Raw genomic sequence first — 17,026 nt, forward strand, 5'->3', positions numbered from 1 at the left:
TCCTACCATTGGGATTTAGTTGGACTTTTATTTACATTTATTTATTTGTAGGTTTTGGATACTTATGATGTTCATTCTTTAAGTATATTAATTCATGGCAAGTTATTGAATAAGCGCACCACTGTTATTTCTTGCTTTTACATTAATCAGAGAAGCAGCCAAGAGGCCCATGGTAACTGGAGGAGCTGCAGAGATCCACAGCTCAGGTGGGAGAATCTGTCCATATTACTATTAGTCGTGCCCTCCACAAATCTGGCCTTTATGGTAGAATGGCAAGAAGAAAGCCATTGTTGAAAGAAAGCCATAAGAAGTCCCATTTGTAGTTTGCAAGAAGCCATGTGGGGGACACAGCAAACGTAAGAAGGTGCTCTTGTCGGATGAGACCAAAATTTAACTTTTTGGTCTAAAAGCAAAGCGCTATGTGTGGTGGAAAACCAACACTGCACATCACACTGAACACACCATCCCCACTGTGAAACATGGTGGTGGCAGAATCATGTTGTTAGGATGCTTTTCTTAAGCAGGGGCAGGGAAGCTGGTCAGAGTTGGAAGATGGATGGAGCCAAATACAGGGCAATCTTAGAAGAAAACCTGTAAGAGTCTGCAAAAGACTTGAGACTGGGGCAGAGGTTCACCTTCCAACAGGACAATGACCCTAAAAATACAGCCAGAGCTACAATGGAATGGTTTAGATCAGTGTTTCTCAACTCCAGTCCTCAAGGCGCCCCAACAGGTCATGTTTTCAGGATTTCTCTTAGATGAAATGGCTGTGGTAATTACTAAGGCAGTGAAACTGATCAAATTGCCTGTGCAAAATAATGGTGAGCCTGAAAACATGACCTGTTGGGGCGTCTTGAGGACTGGAGTTGAGAAACACTGGCTTGGATCAAAGCATAATCATGTTTTAGAATGGCCCAGTCAAAGTCCAGACCTAAATCCAATTGAGAATCTGTGGCAAGACTTGAAAATTACTCTCCATCCAATCTGACAGAGCTTGAGCTAATTTGCAAAGAAGAATGGGCAAAAAAATTAAGCTGTAGATGTGCAAAGCTGGTGGAGACATCCCCAAAATGACTTGCAGCTGTAATTGCAGTGAAAGGCGGTTCTACAAAGTATTGACTCAGGGGGGACTGAATACAAATGCACACCGCACTTTTTAGATATTTATTTGTAAAACATTTTGAAAAATATTTTTCATTTTCCTTCCACTTCACAATTATGTGCCACTTTGTGTTGGTCTAGCGCATAAAATTCCAACAAAATACATTTACACTTTTGGTTGTAACATGACAAAATGTGGAAACTTTCAAGGGGTATGAATACTTTTTCAAGCCACTGTACAAAACCTGCAAAACACTGTTAGCGGTGATCGTTTTTACTGATAGCAGACGCATTTTCTGTATAGTACTATAGTAGCTATTTTGTAGCTCATATCTTTGATACTACGCATGCACTTTAGAGAAACCCCATAGTCCTGACTATCCTATGTTAAAGTGAACACAGAGCAGTTCAGCTTTATTTTAGAGTGCCCTATGACTTCCAAAACTACTCCTATTGTGCAAATCATAACCAGTTTAATAACCTTATCAGTACTACAGGAACACGTTAAGGCAGTTCAGATTATAACCCAGAACTGTGCAAGTTTAGTAGGCTGTACAACTGAAACAAAAACCCCTAAAAGCTTCAATTACAAGCCAAATCCTTCCACTGATAAGCTTCCAGGCAGGAAGTACCATAGTTAGCCATAGTATTTTTTCTTTTGATCTTCAAAGTAGAGAAATAATTATTTCCTTCTATAACAGAAAAGGGCCATCCAGTCCTTATAACCAATTAGCTGTTGTACCGAAGGACACAAACAATTTGTTTTGTCGTGAAACAGGAACCTGATTTTACCAGATTCTATGAAGCGGTATTAAACCCAAAAGCAAACATTTTATCAATTTGCAGTTTACCAATGCTTGGATGTGATGGCTGCATTCTTTTTCTTTTTTAGTCATTTTTCTATTTTCTAGAAAAGAAAGAAGATGTGAAGGGGCGAGTGGCGCTACCTATATGTCAAATAGTGCTCTACCAAATCACTCTATAGTGGCTAAATATTAAGACACAGTGCTATTGTGGAATAAATTATAACAAAACAGTTACCATAAAGGTGATTGTGTAATAGTTATCTTACCTCACCTACCCCAGTACTACCTCTAGGTGTGGGCACCAATCCTACACAGGAGAAATTGTCACCAAAAATGTAATAGCTTACAAATTAGTGTTACATAAAAATAAAAAAGAAATCCTCTCCTTATATCAGTGCATAAAACATCCAAACATGAATATCATGATAGTATAGTGATCCTCTGCTTATAACAGTGCATATAGTGTCCAAACCCAAAATACAGGATGTGAGTGAACCCAAAAACCAAATCCAAATAAGAATGCAAAGAATCGCACCAAAAATCAAAAAAGTTATAAAAGAAATCGCACCAAAGTCGCACCAAAATTTAATTATCGCACCATATACAAAAACATATAAGTGTATACATATAGTGTCCCAATCATAAAATCAAGGTGTATATAATCCCAGGATGCAAAAAAAAAAAATGCAAAAAAACGCACCAAAAAACAGAAAAATGCAAAAATCGCGGGAAAATTAAAAATTGCACCAAGATGCAGTTTATCGCACCTTATACAAAGAACACATAGGTGCATTCATCCCAATGAAGGTGACTGTTCGTGTTTTAGAGGAATTGTAGCAGATGACTTTCTTCTATTTTCATCTGGTGATCCAGACAGTAATGCTGGCCATACACTATACAGAAAATCGGCCGAACCCATTTTTGAAAAAAGAACGTTCGACCGTGACCGCAAACGATCGTGCCATCATATAATGACCGATAAATTGTTCAGTGGACATGAATAAATAATTTTTTGTTCGTTTTTTTACATATACCTAGTGCAGACAGTTCGGACGGGAAACACATTAACCTTGCAATTTATCGTACGTTCGGCAGAAATTTTCCAAACTTCCCGTTCGTTTTTTCCCCACAAAAACGTCACAAACGATTATCGATTTGTGCCCATTAACTTGCCGAAAAACGAACGAAGTGTCTATACGAACGATTTTTCGGCCGATTTTTCGTATAGTGTATGGCCAGCATAAGTCTAAGTCTGTTGCCAAAAGAACAAGGTCTCCAGCAGAATGTGTCGGTTACAAAGCTAAGACAAACCATTTAATGCTAACAGGGGTGCTAACAATGATCACCTTTTTTTATGTGTAACCTTTATCTCAGAAGGAGAAAGCTGTTGCTCTAACTGCTTATAAAGCATTATATGGAGTTTGCTTTAAATGTGTTAGTGTATTTCAATCTACTAGTACATCTAACACTCCCCTCCCCCCAAACTGACAGTGCTGCTGTCTAAAGGCAGGGCCGCCGATAAGGTGGTACCACCGGTCCTCCTGTAGGAGGCCCAGACAGCAATCAGATGTGAGCAGGATTGAAAGGGGGATCAGTGTGGCAGGAGGGGGGATACAGGAACAATGCCCTGTGCGGCTCTGCAGCAGCTGAAGCCAGTTTCTCCCCCTCTCCCTCCCGCCAGCTTTCAGCTACTGTAGGGAGATGCCTCGTTCCTGTAATTGCCTCCCCGCCTCACCGATCGCCCTCCCTGTCCTGCCCACATCGGATTCCCCCTGCTGTGTGTCGACCTTCCTCTCCTGCTGGCTGCTGCAGGTACACAGGGGTATATTCAGGATGGAGAGCAGGGGAAGTGGGCGGTAAATATGTAATTTACCAGCCCCTTCCTTTAGTGAATGAACACAGCGAGTGATCAATACCGATCACTCACTGTGTCCATTCATAACTGAAGCATAGTAAACTGTATTTATTATGCTTCAGTTTATGAATTGCTAGAAGCCTTTGTCTCCTGATCATTCATCTTCAGTGCAGCTGAGGCTGCAAAGAAAGGAATTGAAGAATCTGTACCCTTAATTGTTTTTTCTCTGTCTCGAAGCTGAGATGTCAGGGGTCTATTTGGACCCTTGATATTTACCCAAGCCCCATCACCGCCCCCCCCCGACCCAACAGCATTGTAAAAAAAAAGTTAAAAAAAATAAATAACTTTTAAGCAATTTTTTTTTAATGTAAAAAATAATAGAAATAAGGGCTCATTTACACGGGTTTCTGGCCCATACAGTGTGAATGAGGGGTTTGTGTGGCTGGAGCCATCTGTTATGAGTCTGCAGCGGCTGTATGAACACATGTGCAGGTGTGGGTGAGTGGCCCGAATATACACTGTCATTGTGATGAAGCCATACACCTACAGCCACACCTGTCAAATTAGGACCTGCAGCTGAGTTTGTGCAGCTACTGCTTCCCCATAGTGTAACATAGGCTGCCTGCACACAGCTCCAGCCACATAAATAAAAAACCCCCAAAAAACTGATTCACGCTGTAAACAGAACTTTATTTATTAACTCAGTAAAGTTTTTTTATGTTTTAGCAGGAATTTTGTACGTTACGTTTGTGTCTGCTAATAATGATTTTACTGTATTTTCAGTGAAAATCTAATTTTTATATTTGGGGGGGGGGGGGGCTCTCGTCCCTCTTTTCCCCCCTCTCTCCCCCTCTCCTCCGTTAGGTAGGCTGTACCAGGTTTAATGGATTTCTAACAGCAGCCCTGTCCAAAGGTACCCCCTGTGCTCCTTCATCCGTAGTGGGGGCACGCTAACACGAGGTGTATTACTGGCCAAATCAGGTGAAGCCAAAGGGAATAAAAAAACCTAAAAGAACCCAAAAATAATATAGCCACCACCAAAGCGGAGACTAAATTGAAAACTCACTTTATTTTTCTATGATTTGTCCTTACCAAGGCATGGCTTGGTAATTCTGTTTCCGTAAATATAACATTATGGTCGTTGACATTATGGTCATTGACATTATGGTTAGTGACAAACTAAATAGTATTTGCCTGACACAGTTGTGGACCAGGGAGAGCAGTGGACCAATGCTTGCCTGAGTCTAGACTTTTCTTTGCCTATTGCAGCTTTTCCAAGTACATTCCATTGTGTTTTAGGTCATCTAGGAAATATAAACCATCCAGTGTGTTCTAATCATTCTCCAATGCCTGCTTCTGGCAGATCTGCTCTCTTATGGACCACTGCACTCCTCACAACATCCTAATCAGTATTGAATTTTGAGGATGATGATTTTATATTGTCTAATGCACAGACAAGTGATTGCAAGTGCTAATCAAAGCATGCATTTCCTTAGGTATGTCTCACATAGAAGGTGAGAATGGACTGCTTACAACCAGCATCAGTCATATTAGTGTAGTCTGTATGTGTAGGCACCTTTATCCAAACGTCTACTCCTATATTGACACACACACACTCTTTGGGGGAGATTTACTGGAGAGTGGGAAATCTGGTGCAGCTCTGCATAGAAACCAATCAGCTTCCAGGTTTTATTGTCAAAGCTTAATAGTTAGAAGCTGATTGGCTGCCATGCACAGCTGCTCCAAATTCTGAGTGCTAGGTTTTAGTAAATCTCCCCCTTTATGTAAGCTGATGTTGTGTACCAGCTGCTGCTGGTGACCAGTACACCCAAAAGTAATTCTTCGGTTATAGGTGGAGTTCTGAGTATCCTCACTGCTCCCCGGCTCCATAATAGAAGGTTAAACAGAAGTTTAACTTGGGAAATATTTTATTAATGACCATGTTGCTTGTGTAAGTTGAGGACTTTAGTGCACTGCTAGAGTCCAAGAAAGTACCTGAAGTCATTAGGGCTTCTCCATTAGCTTTAGGTTTGCAGGTCAATATAAATATAGATAACTAAATTGATTGATGTATAGTGATATGACATTGATTGCATTGTGTTATGGGTAAATATGGGTAAATATTACATTTTCATATTATACTTCATGTGATAGTAACGAAGCGGTGCCCTGCAAATTCTTTCCAGCGTTTGCAAAAGATTTGTTTGGAAATGCCTCCCCCCACTGGCCAAAGCTTAAAATTGCAATTAGTAATGACCAATACAACTAGCGCATGAAAATTAAAAATTGTTTTTATTGTTTAGACAAAGTTGACAAACTGGAAGAACAAAAACAAGATCTGGAGAGACAACTAAAGGGCCTTAACAAGCAGATGAAGGTAGATTCTAGTAAACCTTTTGTTTTGTCTTTTTATTACATGAACCAGAGTGGTACCCATCGTGTTAAGCACATAAAGCTGTATAACATCTGTAGTTGGAAATGTAATTCTTTTTATATGTATCATAAATGGGTTTTAAACAATCAATATGAATTTATTTAATGGGGTACTGTAACCTGTATGTATTAATCAGGGCTGCTGTTGCATCCTTGCTGATTGGACTGAACGGGTATATAAAGCAACCGATTTTTCTAGGAGTAATATACAGAGCTATTGGTGCAGCATAGGCACCTGGAGAAGAGGATTATGAAATCTGAATGCCTTTTATTGAGAATCACCTTTTTAATACATTTGTTTAAACATTGCCAGTCTGCAAGAGCCTTGTACTTTGAGATTATGCCCAGCAGTAAACATCAATAGAGTGGTGAATGTTTAAAAGGGTGGAATTCATCGCTACAAAGTAACTTAATTCTGTTTTCAATAGTGTTTATTGAAAATTTTGAAAAATAGAAAGACATAAGAAAATTATGCCTGAAGGTCATCCCATCACAACGAATCAAATGCCAAACATTAGTGTGAATCCACTATGCAAACGATGGAGAATGCCAACACAGGAATAACAACTATAGGCTTTAAGAGTAGTAAACTGGCTATCATCAAGTAATCAGAAAAAATTTGCATCAGGATTATAAACATTTAGGATAAAACTCCAGCGAGTAAAAAAATCAGATTATTCACCCTCAAAGAGAACCCCCTTCCCTCCTTGCCCACTGAGGTAAGCAACGAATAACTACCCATAAAGGGATCAAAATCTTTTCCCCCCAGCAACATGAAAAATAACAAGCAGTTTGCACTAGAAAAATGGGGCGCATTTTGAATCATCCTCAGAAAACAGACCAAAAGCCCAAACAAAAGAAAAGAAAGGGGGGTGGAGAGAGAGAGGAGAAGTAATTCGGAAGTGGGGGGAGAAAGAAGAAGAAAAAGGGGAGAGAGGAAAAAGGGTAGAGAGGAAAAAGAGGGGGGGTTAAATGGAAAGGGAGATCAAGATCTGTCCCGGCCACTCTCCGGAACATCAGAAGTAACTTAATTCAGGCAATTCACTGTACTAGTTTATACATTGGGCCCTATAAACTATGATTAGCGGCTGTGGCGGAATGCAAATTGCCACATTACATCTGATATTGGTGTGTTGCATTTCAAACAAACTATTATGTCGCAGCTCATATAGTTTATTATGCACATAGTAGAAGGTTTAAAAATGCCGTTGTTTTTGAAGCAATAATCGATTATAATTTGATATATTACAATATTGCATACAAGCATGTCTAAACTGTAAGAATAATTCTTAGTAACGTTATATGAATATGTATAGCTATATATTTTTTCATACTATTTGTCCATTTTTCTAATGCAATGCACCTTAAATTTTTATCCACAAAAAAAAAAAATCACTGACATACATGCTTAAATTAAAGCTGAGCTCCGGAGAAAGTAAATAACCTCTCTTGCAGTGGAGCTGCACTGCACACTACAATGCTCATTTTATGTCTAGGAGGCATGGAGAAGCAGTTTTACTCACCTGATCCTTTGCTTCTGCAGACTCCTCCATGCTGCTAGACTAGTCCCCACAGCCACTTCTCCTCTGCACTCCGATGGTTGGATGTTTTCTGACATCAAGACAAATTTTTTACTCTTACGCCGTGCACACACGGGTGGACTTTTCGACCGTACTGGTCCAACGGGACGAATCCGCCGGACAATCCGACAGTGTGTGGGCTTCATTGGACCTGCAGCGGACTTTTCCCGTCGAAAATTTAATTTGATAATTTTTATTCATGGTTAAACACAATACATCATATTACTCAGTATAGAAATTCCAAACACTAATAAAACATCCTAACACCCGATGTGGTGTATAAGTCCACACTATAAAAAGTACATTTCTGCTTTTCTCCCCCCCCCCCCCATTTAACCATTATATATACCATGTACCAAGCTCTCTCCTTATATATAACAAAAAGGGGAAATAGTTTGTGCTTACATACTACTACATCTATCTTAGGATCAACATCTTCCCTATCTTCTTCTTACTCTGTGCACTACGTATGGTGGGCCACCTTCATCAGCCAGGGATTCCAGATTTTTTAAAATTCCTTTAGGTTTCCTGCCCTTACAAACACTGTCCTTTCTTTCCCTATTGTTTCCGACACTTCTCTACGCCAGTCGGCTACAGAGGGGGGTTTCTCAGCTTGCCATCTCTTGGTTATTCCCTTTCTTGCCTGATAGAGGCATCTCCGCACTGCTTTTATTTTATCCCTCCCATTACCCAGATTCCCCCCCACCCCTAGAATACATAACTTTGGATCTAGTTTAAGACTCAAATCAAAAAACCTATTTCTATCCTCAATCACTTCCATCCAATAGCCGGATAATTTAGGACTTTAGATTTGGAACATGTTTCAAATCTTTCTGACGGACTCGAGTCGAATCTGCCCGTCTGTATGCTAGTCCGACGGACGAAAACCGACGCTAGGGCAGCTATTGGCTACTGGCTAACAACTTCCTTATTTTAGTCCGGTTGTCATGTACGAATCCGTCCGACTTTGGTGTGATCATGTGTAGGCAAGTGCGTTCGTTCGAAAGTCCGTCAGAAGTCTGTCAAAAGTTCGTCGAAAGTCCTTTGGAAAGACCGACGGATCTTTGATGCTGAAAAGTCCGCCCGTGTGTACACGGCATTACTGGAATTGGGCTTAAATAATGGTACTGAAAACATATTCCGCTGCGTCCTCTTGGCGAACTACTGTACACCTCCAATATGCTAAATATTGACGTACTCATTTTCTGTACCATTATTTATTTGGTGTAGATTGAGACTTTTATAGGACATGTTGCAATTTGGATTTCTTAAAGGATAAGCTCACCTTTCATTACACGTTACATCCATATTTGGAGCCCTGAGCTGGACTCCGTCCACGTCACTCAATTACAGTCCTCTGTGAATGGCAAACTACAAGTCCCAACAGCCTTTGTGGCTCTTGGCTTGTAGTTTTCAATGAGCTACCATGGCACTGTGGAGCGCTGTGGTAGTTCGTTCATGCTTCCTGTCAGATTATACGGTCACACAGATACACTGATAGGTCTGCAGGAGACCTGTTGCTGGTGCAATGCTTTAGAAGCTCCAGAAACAAAAAGAAAATAAATGCACATTTTGAATTTACCTGCAAGAAAAATGTGCATTTATTTTTTGTTAAAAGGTGAATTTCTACTTTAATATTTGGTGCACTATTTGCTTCATGTTTTTCAAATCTTTCAACATGAGCAAATATTTTGCGCATTCCATCAGTCAATTTTTTGTGCTCCAAATTGATAGCGCACCATCAATAGTTTATTGGAGATGTAGTTATTCTGTTTGGGTGACTCTTGCATGTTGGCAAACCATATGGTGGTGTACCCAATGCCCATACCTTGGACTGAGAATTCCTGCATTTCTTTGATGGAGTTTATCCCTATAGTTCTGTCACTTCAAGTGGTGTGGTCTGATACCTTTCTGGGCACCATCATCCTCACAATATTAATAAGGATTAAAAAAGATTGATTATAATGCTCAAACTTTTTCTCCATTAGAAAAAAAGACGGACACTTCTGATGTGACTTGAGATGGTATGGAGAGCAGGATTTACTGCTGCAGTTAGATGAGAGGAAAGGGCCATACAAATCATAAAATGAGTGAATTCCTTTTTTAAGATGTGAATGTGTCAGTTATATGTGGACCACCTCTAACTTTTGTTCACACAGGAGGATGCTGAAGAATGGAAGCGATTTCAAGCAGATTTACAGACAGCAGTGGTGGTTGCCAATGACATTAAATGTGAAGTTCAGCAGGAATTGCGGGCTGTAAAACGAAGGCTGCATGAGGAAGAAGAGAGGAACGCCCGGCTTCATGGAGAACTAGAAGACATGAAGGGCAGCAGGTCAGACTGATATGTTTACTGTTCTCTTTCTGTGTTCTGACATTTGTCTCACTACAAGAGCGTTTATTATTCAGGCTACAGTAACTGATCCAGTATGTTGCTTGGTCAATGTTAAATCAAGAAAGATGATAATCTCTGCTAAACATCAATGGGGTAAAAATAAATTTACTAGAGGCAACCTCACTAGAGGCATTTCCTCTGAGAAGGGCAAGGAGAGGCATTTGATCAGCTCTGAAGAGGGAGAATAGAGGCAATAGAGCAACTGTGAGATGGGCAAGGAGAGGCATTAGATAAGCTCGGAAGAGGGAGAATAGAGGCATTAGAGCAACTCTGAGATGGGAGAGGAGAGCCTTAGAGCAACTCTGAGATGGGCAAGATGAGGCATTGGAGCAGCTCGGAAGAGGGGGAATAGAGTCATTAGGTCAGCTCTGAGATGGGGAAGGAGAGGCATTAGATTAATTTTGAGATGGGGAAGGAGAGGCATTAGATCAGCTCTGAGATGGCGAGGCATTAGATCAGCTCTGAGATGGAGAAGGAGAGGCATTAGATCAGCTCTGAGATGGAGAAGTTGAGGCATTAGATCAGCTCTGAGATGGATGAGGAGAGGCATTAGATCAGCTGTGAAATGGGGAAGGAGAGGCATTAGATCAGCTCTGAGATGGAGAAGTTGAGGCATTAGATCAGCTCTGAGATGGAGAAGTTGAGGCATTAGATCAGCTCTGAGATGGATGAGGAGAGGCATTAGATCAGCTGTGAAATGGGGAAGGAGAGGCATTAGATCAGCTCTGAGATGGAGAAGTTGAGGCATTAGATCAGCTCTGAGATGGATGAGGAGAGGCATTAGATCAGCTGTGAGATGGGGAAGGAGAGGCATTAGATCAGCTCTGAGATGGAGAAGTTGAGGCATTAGATCAGCTCTGAGATGGGTGAGGAGAGGCATTAGATCAGCTCTGAGATGGGTGAGGAGAGGCATTAGATCAGCTCTGAGATGGGTGAGGAGAGGCATTAGATCAGCTCTGAGATGGAGAAGTTGAGGCATTAGACCAACTCTGAGATGGGTGAGGAGAGGCATTAGATCAACTCTGAGATGGGTGAGGAGAGGCATTAGATCAACTCTGAGATGGGTGAGGAGAGGCATTAGATCAGCTCTGAGATGGGGAAGGAGAGGCATTAGATCGGCTGTGAGATGGGGAGGAGAGGCATTAAAGCAGTCCTAGAATGGGGGAGGAGAGGCATTACATCAGCTCTGAGATGGGGAAGGACAGGCATTAGAGAAGTTTTGAGATTGGGAGGAGAGCCTTTAGATGTGTTCTAAGATGGGGAAGGAGGAACCTAAAACACTCTGGGCATAGGGAAAAGGGTAGCTTTAGATCAGCTCTGAAGGAGGGGCTTTATACAACTCCTGAGGGAAATGAAAGAGGGGTGTTAGGAACACCATACATGTTACAGTTTGTCTGTACAATCAAATTTAGATTTATCAAAATTATGTAATATGAGGACCTACCTAAACTATCTAATCAATCTGCAGGTGCTTGTATTAGATGATAATAGATCTAAAGCAGTGGTCATCAACCCTGTCCTCAAGGTCCATTAACAGCCCAGGTTTGCAAGATAACTGAAATACATCACAGGTGATAACTTTGCTGCTCAGTGTTTGCAGTATTCTAGTCTGCATCTCCCCAAGGTAATACATAAAACCTGGCCTTTTCGTGGGCCCTGAGGATAGGGTTGATGACCACTGATCTAAAGGAAATTGTACAATCAGATTGTAACCTGTGTGGTGAGCTTTAGAGCTGCACGGAAATAGAAAAATAGGGTTTTGTTTTTTTTAAATTATATTTGTTGTAACCACAGGAGGGGCTTTAGTGCAGCTCGCAGGCTGGAGAAGGAAGAGCTTTAGAGGAGATTTGAGGCAAATGAAGAAGCGGCCTAACAGTTGAGACAGCCATTGAACGGGGCTTTAGAGTATCTTGGAGGCAGCCAGATAAGGGAGCATTGCTGAGCAAGCCAGAGGACTTAAAGCTGCTGTATTATTCCATGGCATATCTTCTACCTCATAAACTGTTTCCTTTCATAACCAGAGCTACCAGAATAATCACATGATAATGTAAAAATGTACACCTCATTAATACTAAGAATGACTTCCCAAATTGACAGGGGTATAGCCCCATAGGAAACTTGTCACGATAGAAGCACGTAAGGTTATATTGCTGATTGTGGTTCTTTAAACATTTTTATTGTGGTTAATGAAAAATGTTTTTTTTTCCTTTAGGCTTTGTAGCCAAGTGAATATAAAATTTTGCAGGAATAATACAGTGGATATAAAAAGTCTATACACCCCTGTTAAAATGTCAGGTTTCTGTGCTGTAATAAAAATGAGACAAAGATAAATCATTTCAGAACTTTTTCCACTTTTAATGTGACCTATAAACTGTACAACTCAATTGAAAAACAAACTGAAATGTTTTAGGGAGGGAAAGTAAAAATAAAAAAATAAAATAATGTGGTTTTATAAGTTTGCACACCCTTATAATATAACTGGGGATGTAGCTGTATTCAGAACTTAGCAATCCCATTCAAATTCATGTTAAATAGGAGTCAGTACACACCTGCCATCATTTAAAGTGCCTCTTATTAACCCCAAATAAAGTTCAGCTATTCTAGTAGGTCTTTCCTGGCATTTTCCTAGTCGCATCCTACAGCAAAAGCCATGGTCTGTAGAGGGCTTCCAAAGCATTAGAGGGATCTCATTCTTAAAAGGTATCAGTCAGGAGAAGGGTAAAAAAGAATTTCCAAGGCATTGGATATGCCATGGAACACAATGAAGACAGTCATCATCAAGTGGAGAAAGGGAGGCTGCCAAAATTAAAGGAGCTACAGGAATATCTGGGAAGTACTGGCTGTGTGGTACATGTGACAACAATCTCCCATATTATTCATATGTCTGGGCTATGGGGTAGAGTGGCAAGATGGAGGCCTTTTCTTACGAAGAAAAACATCCAAGCCCGGCTAGATTTGAAAAAACACATCTGTAGTCTCCCAAAAGTATTTGGGAAAATGTGTGATGGTATGATGAAACCAAGGTTGAACTTTTTGGCCATAATTCCAAAAGATATGTTTGGCACAAAAACAACACTACACATCACCAAAAGAACACCATACCCAACGTGAAGCATGGTGGTGCCTTAGTTAAGGTAGAGGGAATTATGAACAGTTCCAAATGACAGTCAATGCTGGTACAAAACCTTCAGGCTTCTGTTAGAAAGCTGAACATGAAGAGGAACTTCATCTTTCAGCATGACAGTGACCCAAAACATACATCCAAAGCAACAAAGGAATGGCTTCACCAGAAGAATAACGTTTTGGAATGGTCCAGCCAAAACCCAAACCTGAATCTGATTGCAAATTTGTGGGGTGATCTATAGAGGGCTGTGCACAGGAGATGCCCTCGCAATCTGACAGATTTGGAGTGTTTTTGCAAAGAAGAGTGGGCAAATATTGCCAAGTCAAGATGTGCAATGCTGATGGACTCCTAACCAAAAAGACTGAGTGCTGTAATAAAATCAAAAGGTGCTTCAACAAAGTATTAGTTTAAGGGTGTGCACACTTATCCAACCATATTATTTTAGAGATTTCAGTTTGTTGTTCAACTGAGTTATACAGTTTATAGGTCACATTAAAGGTGGAAAAAGTTCTGAAATGATTTATCTTTGTCTAATTTTTTACTTCACAGAAACCTGACATTTTGAAAGGGGTGTGTAGACTTTTTATAACCACTGTAGGTGCTCTTGAGGCTGATTTCCAGCAAACTGATTTGTTGCTTTGATCTGAAGCGTCGGAATGGGCTATATTGTTAATAGACTTTACTAGCAGCACATCGGATTACACAGACAGAACATAGAATGAGTCTGATAATTACCACCTCCTAACAGGTCCGTATGGGTTTTCTTTAGGATTATCCGGCCGAGATTCAGTCGATGTATGGGCAGGCTGATTGTTCCCAAGTCGATCCATTGATTGACTTGAGTATAACCAGCCTGTCAATTTTTTTCATACAGCAGCTATAGCCACTAACCGTAATCATTGTGTTTCACCGGCCGGGAAGCTCCCTGCGCCTGGCCACTGGCAGAACCTCCTAGTGCTGCAGGAGGCATTCCCGTGTTGATGGAGAAATCTAGCAGTTTTCTTTCCTTTCATCATGAAAATTGACTCATTTATGCCTTGCCTAAGTGAGCAGTGTAGGGCTTTCTTATAAAAAAGCCAGCTATAACTAGTAAAACAAAACTTGTCAAGGAAGAAAATATTCAAAATAAATGTTTAATTTGTTCAAAAAATATTAAAACTAAATTGGCCATTTCAATTTTCACATAGGGAATATACACTGTGAGATGAAACTGTGGTAACCATTTAATTTTGACTATATTTTAAAAGAACTATTTTCTGAGCTCTTGAAGCTATTCATACAATGTACATTATTTTTAAGTGAGGCAGCTTGTGAAATAGGCTCTGATTTCTATATAGAACATGCACAGTTCCTGGCCGAAGCAATGCATACTTACAAGTAACAGTCACTGCAAGTAATTACCACATATCTGGTCTGTGTATGTGCTTCTGCTTCGCCATGTGTTTTGTTTGTGCGTTTTGTGCTTTTACTGGTGAAGTGTAACTTTAACACTTTCCCAAGTATAATTTCTGTACAATAACTCTGTTTTACTTCTGTTTTTTGGTAATTTTGTGTTTTAATTAAATACTGTGATTGTTAAATGTCTATTGTCCACAGCAGTGCCATGAGCTATTCTTAATTTGTAGTAGATTCAGAATAAACCTAAAAAACCTTTTTCTAGAAGCTGTTAATACAATTTTCCTAAATGTACAATTAAAGCTGAACTCTGGGATAATTACTTTGTAAATGACATATACAGTATACAATTTAAATACAAGAGGTGTGTGTATTCTTACTAAAAACTTGATGCGCTTTGTGTATCCAGATCTGTGCAGTAACCCAGTGTGAAACATTACCTCTGTGCAGTTTTTCCTGTAATCAAGACCGGTCACCAGTGGCCGCCCATCCATAAGGGACGCAGGGGCCAGTGCCCCCCTAATCCATGCGCCCGGCCCCTAATCTACATGCAGGGTGCCGAATACCTGGATTTCAATGGCCTTTTTTTTTTTTTTTTGGAGCCTGAGGCTCTAATTGGTTTCAAATAAGGGTGGGCTTGGGGCGCAGAGCACTGCGCCATGAGCCCACCCAGTTGTGTGACAATAGCGAATTGGTATTTTGGTATTGTCCCCCTCCTGTAGTTTTCTACAGGCAGCCTGTACTGGGTGGGTCTGCTAGGTTCTTCCTACAGCTCTGCTTATGTAAAGCAAAATGATAATGTCACTGCTACATTTGCATGGTGATATCTGAGTTTATAGAGGCATTTTATGAACACAGAGTGGAATTATAATTTGTGGCTATTGGGGAATATATTTAAGCAAAAGTATTTGTGCCTGGAGTTCAGCTTTAACCTGAAAAAAGTATAATAATCAACCTTGATGGGGATATGTACATGTCTCTGAAAGTGGCTAATGCACCATGTTAGATTAACCATTTTCAGTCCTACAATATCACTTTGTTCTGGAATGCAGATATGATGATTTTCTGTGCCCATTTATTAGGGCAATGGAAGGGGCAACAGTGTGCAAAAAGGCAGTTGAAAATACCAGTAAGATTTTACTTATTACAGTTGGATTGGCAAAAGAACATTTCTTGGTAAATCTAGATTACGGCAAGGTAAAATGTAAAGTATCAGGTTCTTGTGCTAAATCCGAAAGGGGTCCTCTAATATGCCATACACAAATGATTATTATTATTAATAATAATTTGATTATTGGCTCAGGTGGCAAATCATTTAGGGGGAAAGGCTGTTTCATCCTGTATAGCAAGAGTGGTCCAACTTTTTGCCCTTCCTGGGCCACATTAGAAGAAAGAAAAATTGATTTGGGCCACACGTAAATTACCCTAACAATAAGGATAGCTGATGATCAAACAATTCAGGCGGATCACAAGTTAACAATCACTGATATAGATAATGTATCTATCTGAGTAATAAAACTTAAATTAAAAAACTTAAAAATACATTTTTTTTGTATTTATTTATATTATAAAAGTAAAAGAGGGCAGCATAAAACTAGTGCGATATTTGACACAGTTTTTGCTAAACGAACCCATCAATATCTGGCTCGATGGATGTAGTATCAATTCTTAATGAATTCTCAAGGTGCTTGTCAGATATTTTAGATTTAAATATTGGCCTTTGCGTGCTTCATCCTTGAAAATAGTTGCTAGCAAATATATAGGTGCTGCCGAAACCCTGAATAAGGTGTGATTGTGAAAAATGGGATATTTTTCTTCGGGAAGATAAAACTTATAAATGTCCAGTGAAGACGCACTGTCAAATTTTTCTTTGGCTCAATGTGTTTGCTAAGTGTAAACGCATTTTTAAAAAAAAATTCCAAAAAAGAAAGTCAACATTTTTAAGTAAGCTTAAGATTTTGTGTTGGGCCGCATTCGTAGCCATCTTGGGCTGTATGCGGATCGTGGGCTGTAGGTTGGACACTCCTGCTGTATAGACTTAGGCTGTATTGTGAACACAATGCTGCAATGAAAGGATGGCTGTGTGACTCCAGAGGCAGCTACGCTCTGTATGTGCCCTATAGTTGGGTCTCTGCTTTTACATATTGCTCTCAGCAGAAATTCCAGAGGGTGACTTTAACTGAAAAATTACAGACAGAAGATCTGTTCATTATAGAAGGGATTATTTGAGGTAGCCTTTAACTGCTATTAACAAGATTAATTGATTGCACATTTGTAGCTCTACCCTTCACATTTATGGATCATTTTGTTTATCCTTTATGTACTGTTAGCAACAGC

General features: G+C 40.1%; 1 protein-coding gene across 5 annotated transcripts in view; it reads left to right on the plus strand.

Moving 5' to 3' along the window:
• Nucleotides 1-17,026, plus strand: part of SPECC1 (sperm antigen with calponin homology and coiled-coil domains 1) — a 588,472-nt gene that overhangs the window by 384,271 nt on the left and 187,175 nt on the right. For all 5 annotated transcript variants that reach the window (XM_073616875.1, XM_073616874.1, XM_073616878.1 and 2 more), the window contains 2 exons: nt 6,066-6,139; nt 9,935-10,110. In XM_073616875.1, coding sequence (XP_073472976.1) covers nt 6,066-6,139; nt 9,935-10,110 — 250 coding nt within the window. The remainder of the gene's footprint in view (nt 1-6,065; nt 6,140-9,934; nt 10,111-17,026) is intronic.

Source organism: Aquarana catesbeiana, linkage group LG02 (genome assembly GCF_042186555.1).
Source record: "Aquarana catesbeiana isolate 2022-GZ linkage group LG02, ASM4218655v1, whole genome shotgun sequence".
NCBI classification, from domain to species: domain Eukaryota; kingdom Metazoa; phylum Chordata; class Amphibia; order Anura; family Ranidae; genus Aquarana; species Aquarana catesbeiana.